Source organism: Gymnoscopelus braueri (assembly GCF_963280865.1).
Source record: "Gymnoscopelus braueri genome assembly, chromosome: 17".
Lineage (NCBI taxonomy): Eukaryota > Metazoa > Chordata > Actinopteri > Myctophiformes > Myctophidae > Gymnoscopelus > Gymnoscopelus braueri.
In genome coordinates this window covers 1,329,289-1,335,288 of record NC_137617.1, presented here as the reverse complement: position 1 = coordinate 1,335,288, position 6,000 = coordinate 1,329,289, and the positions used below count along the sequence as shown (strand labels likewise).

General features: G+C 40.0%; 1 protein-coding gene across 2 annotated transcripts in view; it reads right to left on the bottom strand.

Moving 5' to 3' along the window:
- ccdc186 (coiled-coil domain-containing protein 186) overlaps positions 1 to 6,000 on the bottom strand; it is a 106,816-nt gene that overhangs the window by 58,207 nt on the left and 42,609 nt on the right. For both annotated transcript variants that reach the window (XM_080454452.1, XM_080454453.1), the window contains exons 10-11: positions 2,417 to 2,515; positions 420 to 506 (exon numbers count right to left, since the gene is read on the bottom strand). In XM_080454452.1, the coding sequence (XP_080310578.1) occupies positions 420 to 506; positions 2,417 to 2,515 (186 nt within the window). The remainder of the gene's footprint in view (positions 1 to 419; positions 507 to 2,416; positions 2,516 to 6,000) is intronic.

The window sequence follows — 6,000 nt, the reverse complement described above, 5'->3', positions numbered from 1 at the left end:
ATCGTCTCTGTCGGGTGGAAACCTCATATGTCCAAAACTGTTACTTTTTGGGATTCAAATTCAAAAGTAGAAAAAGTAGCAGATCGACAAGCTAAAAGCGCTTTTTTTAAATAATAAAAACAACCACTTCTCTCTTCTCTTGACTTGATTGGAAATTGTGCTCACAACGTCGTCTCAAATTCTAGTATAGTGGGGACATTTTGGCCTTCACAAGTGTAGTACAAACATTAGGGTTGTAGTCGAGTGTGGTAGGGGGGTGAGTCGAGACCAAGACCGATGGGGGCGAGACCTGTGACGAGTCCCTTGGTCCGAGACAGAGTCAAGTCTGAGTAAAATTATGGGCGAGACCGAGTAAATTAAAAAGCGGACTCGAGTCCTACCCCCCACACACACACACACACACAGAAAGCATTGCTCACCTTGGTGCGTAGGGTACACAGTTCGTCCATGCCCTCTTTGTAGGTTCTCTTCAGGTCCTCTAGCTCTTTGGCCTTCATTTTGTGAACCTGTAAAGTGACATCATCATCAATATCATCTCCCTTCACACTAGCAGCGATAAAAGCAATCAAAAGACCAAATGTGGGGCTTGTGTGGTTTAACACAACGTTGACGGTGCTAATTTTGACAGCACAATGTTAAGTCATAGTCTTTAGAATACAATTCCATTTAGTTTTAGTCATATATTTTGTCATCCGAGATGTTTTAGTTTTGGTCTAGTTTTAGTTGACTAAATATGTTGATTTAATTGACTAAAATGTATTTTGGCAGGCCGGTGTCATAATGCTATTTAGCCGTGTGCGAAAATAGCCGATCTACAAGTTAGTTTTAGTTTTGATTGTCAAAATTGTCGGTACATTTAGTCATAGTTTTAGCCATCATAGCTTCGTTTTTATTTTGTTTTTGTCACTGAAATAAGGTAGTCGAGGAGTATTTTTCGTCATAGTATTAGTAGATAAAAACTTAACACTGCTCGTTGACATCATCGAGGGTGCGTCCGTGTGAGGGAGTGACAAGCAGAGGTGGAAAAAGTACTCAAAATTCTTACTTAAGTAAAAGTATCAATACTGCAATGTAGAAATACTGTTACTGTTACAAGTCCGGAATTCAAAATGTACTTGAGTAAAAGTGCCTACCAAAAGTATTGGTATCAAAATGGACTTAAAGTACCAAAAGTAGAGAGTACTCATTATGCAGAATGTCCCAGTTCACATGTATAAAAATATTTTGAAAATAGCCGATCTACAAGCTCACAATTGTGAGTTTGTAGATCGGCTATTTTCAAATGGCTGCACATTTTGTAATAATAATCAAAATCTACAAAGTAACTAGTAACTAAAGTTGTCAAATAATTGTAGTGGAGTAAAAGTACAATATTTGCCTCCGAGATGTAGTGGAGTAGAAGTAAAAGTACTGGAAATTGGAAATACTCCAGTAAAGTAAAAATAGCTCAAAACTGTACTTAAGTACAGTACAGTACTTGAGTAAATGTACCGTACTTAGTTACTTTACACCTCTGGTGACAAGCGAGAAAAATACAAAAGACAATGCAACGGCTTGGGTTAAAAAGAACAGGGTACTGGTTGATAGAAAAACTTTTTTTCCCCTCCATTACATGCAGGAGATGTGCAGCGCGGAGAGAGAAGTGGAGAGAGTGCAAAATGGAGAAATAAAAACATATGGACTGATTAATGCTTCACTGCACCACTGGAGGCACTGAAAAAAGCTTTATTTTTTGGCTTTTGAAGTGGGTGTCGTTTTTTTATTCATGTCACTGGCTTCCATTGAAAATGACTTACAGCCTGCTGTCACTTTGTTGATTAGGCTGATGTGTGTTTAAATGCACATTAACGCAGCCATTGTACCCCGATTCAGGCAATAAGTTATTTGAAACTGTCGTGTATCCATCGTTTTCAGATTTCCCCAAATTAGGGGAAATCTAAATGAATCGGGGTCTTCTTAACCCATTAAGACCGGAAACGCATCGGTGTAATTTTAAGATTTCTTTAAAAAATAGCAGATCTACAAGCTCATAGCGCGGCACTCGGTGCCGTGCTATGAGCTTGTAGATCTGCTATTTTAGATAAACTTTTGACTCCGCCCCCTCAGCCAAAAGTACACCTTGCGTATGTCACTGATCACATGACCTCAATCAATTATCCAGTTCTAGGCAACATAGAGGGGGGGGGGGGGGGGACTTTTTTTCTCATTTCCACACAACAGCTCTAAGGTGTATTAAAGACATAGTTCAATGTTGAAAATGAGTGGTATTCCCCTTTAAGTACATTTTGATACCAATGCTTTTGTACTTTTACTTTTAGTACTGATACTTTTACTTAAGTAAAACATTCGAGTACTTTACCCACTACTGGTGAGCAAATCCTACACTAGCTAGTAGTAAAAATGAGTGACGTTTTACCTCTAATATGTCCGTTTGTTCCTGTCTGTGCTTCTCCAGCTGTCCCTTGGTCTCTCTCAGCTTCGCATCCAGCTCATTTGACTTAATCTCCTCCGACTCCTGGAAAAACACGTTGACGCATAAACAAAACATTTCATTTTAATTTTGGTCAGGAAGACTTCAATGTGCTGATCATTTGGCAGCAGCTTCCATATCTGGTGATGCTGCCATCAATAAACTGTTAATCAGGATCACTCACGTTGTGTAAAGAATTTAAGATTTACAACATGTCCCTGGTTGCGTTTAACACTGTAAACTACTAAGTTTTCATTTCACTCGCGAGAGTGAACAAATGTTAACCAAATGGACCCACTCTGGAGAGTTAAGTTAACTGAGGATTTTACTGTGTATTTTGCTTTAACTGAGGATTTTACTGTGTATTTTGCATGGACTAAAGTTCTGAGTCGCCAAGACTGATTGAAGTCATTCTTTATAACGTTGGTTCTTAAATAGCAGATCTACAAGCTCAAAGTGCGGCACTCCCGCGCTACGAGCTTGAAGATTTTTGAAAAATCGTGAAAAATGTGTACAAATCTTTGAATACGTGTATTTTTGTTCAACTCAAATCTTTGCTTCTGGGAGTCCCTGGAACAAAATATTTTGAAATTGGGGTCTGCGGCCAAATGCATATCATTTTGGGAGTTCCTTGACATGACCACTGCTTTATAAGTAGTATTTCAAGTGGTGCAATTAGCAATAGAATACATGTTCAGACTGGGGCATCTTCCATAAAAAACCCAATGAATGGTCTGGGATATTACATAAGAGCAGAGGTTAAAGCCTTCAGGGAATAAGGACATAAATCTGTGATTTCTTCAACTGGTTGGCTGTATGTAGAACACAGTGGTGTAAAGTAACTAAGTACATTTACTCAAGTACTGTACTTAAGTGCAAGTTTGAGTCTATACTTTTACTTCTACTCCACTACATCTCAGAGGCAAATATTGTACTTTCACTCCACTACAATTATTTGAAAACTTTAGTTACTAGTTACTTTGCACATATAAATTATTTAATTATAAATACATAATGCACATAAATTAACCACTTAAACCCTATTAAAAACAGTACTTCTACATTGCAGTATTGCTACCTTTACTTAAGTAAAACATTTGAGTACTTTGAGTACAGCAAGAACAAGAACATAGGTTTAGGATGACTAACTAAACATAATGGTTTGACATATTCCACGCCGTTTCACGGATCACAGGTCGAGACTTTGTGAGTTTAGTTTTTTGCTTTAATCCCTGATTTTGGATGCCTGTGTTGATTCTGTCACAGAGATCATAGCACCTACTTTTAGGATAAAAAACTAAAACTAAGAACTAAGCCATACAGGGCATTTGTCATTGAGGAAATGTGGCTCAACATGATGTTTATTCTATGAATGGTGACGGTGTTGTCACTGCAGTGGTGATGAATGAAACATGACTTTCTCTGAGCTCATTGAGAGAATCAAACAAAAAAGAGACAGACAATGCAGACAACTCTTTGCTGCCATCTTAAGGTCAACCGGAAAACTGCTAGTACCACTAGAAACCATAGTGAAAAACACTGAACATAATTTATGTCAAACTTTGAGCAAGGACCCCCATAAGAGAAGGTTTGAGTTAAAAAATTGCAGATCTACAAGCGCACAAAGTGTCACATCGCAGTGCTTTGTGGGCTTATAGATCTGCTATTTTTGAATAGCTTTAAAATAGCATCATCTACAAGCTCACAACGCAAATCGCTTGCGACGCGCTGTGGGCTTGTAAATCTGTGACACAATGTGCAAACGCAACAGCAGCCATATTGGAATTAAATTGTGCTTCTTCCTTTCACAGGTCTTACCAATTACACTAATTTAGGCTCTGTTCCATCTTAGTGTAGCAGATCTCAAACTTTTAAAATTTCAAGGACCCTCATTACTCTGAGAGTGTACAAATGGGGTCCATTTGGTTCCATTTGTACACTCTCAGAGTTACACACCTGTAAGGGGCCATTTGGAACCCCCTCAAGGAACCATGAGGGTCCCTGGACCCCAATTAGAGACTCACTGGTGATAGTAGAGCGGTTTAACTCCCGTTTTTGAGCAAATCGTGCACTTTTTGTAAGAAGCGTGAAACTTTCAGCATAGTTAGTAAATGCCATAATGTTCATTTTCAGAAGGGGAGGGAAGTCAGATTTGACCTCTGAGGACCGTGAGAGGTCAAATACAAAATGGCCGCTAGTCCAACTTAAGTTTGGAACCAAACACAGTAGAAAAACGTTTAAAGTATCATTTCCAACAAAATAGGGGATGCCTTTTCATTTGGTGATACTTTGGACATCACCAGATTTCAAGGAAATGCATTTAGGTCGAGGTCAAGGTAAAAGTTTGCCCCAAAAAATAGTGCAATGATTTCCTCAGAATCAACAAATGGCAGTGTAACAAACATGGGTATTGTCCCAAGCGGGAGTCAAACCCGGACTCCCAGAGGTAGTGGATCAATAATCTGGTGATTATCGAGGTGCGCCACTGAGGCCGGTGCTGAGATCGGGTATTCGGGCTGTATTAGAATGTGACGTCCTAACTCTTCTAATGTAGAGGAAAGAAGTCCCCGCCCGCGCGCTCGCCCAATAGGGGAAGCCTCGCCCAACAGTATGGGAAAAGGCAGTTCGCCTCTTATATAGGGACACCAACAATGCACATCTGAAGGGGTTTAGACAATTAATTAATTAACATTCCTCTAGCAAAGGGCAAGGAACTTTATGCAACCAATGGAAGTGGAGTCGTCTGTTCTCCTGCTGATTCAAACTTGGCCTGCCTTGCCCCATGTTCACAAGAGGAGGCTGACACTCGTCTGCTTCTGCATGTGGCAGATACTGTGCTAAAGTGCTGTAAGAAGGTGACCATACGTACTGTTCATTAGGCCTGTAAAAAAAAATCGATTCGTGAATAAATCGCGATTCTTAATGCCGCAATTTTTCGTTTCAAATGTTCAGAATCGATTTTTTTTATTTTTTTTATTGTGGTGAAATAAGTTGCTGCTTTCATCCAACAGATGGCAGTGCTACGGAGAGTGCAGACAGTGCAGAGGCTATTTGTTGTGGTGGCGCATTGTGGTGACTTGAGTCAGGTTACGTCATGTGTATGCGCCAAGTGCAAATAGCAAAACACGAAATGGCGGACGAAGAAAATGTGGAATTGGAAATACGACCGGCTCCTGGACATTTTAAATCCAAAGTATGGAAACACTTTGGGTTTTACTTAGTGAAAGGAAGCACCACACAGCTAGACAAGACTAACGCTGTGTGCAAACTCTGTCGTGGAGTAGTTAAGTATTGTGGTAATACAAGCAACCTGGGTCAACATCTTGACCGACACCACCCCGAGGTGAAGTCAGTAACCTCCCCAGAACACCGGCTGCTAGCAGGTCAACAGAGCATCGATGAAACACTGCAAAAAATGCCCAAAGGTTCGGAAAAGGCTAAACGCATCACCAGATCAATTGGACAGTTTATAGCCAAAGACCTTCGCCCATATTCGGTGGTGGAGAATGAAGGTTTTAGAAACATGCTTT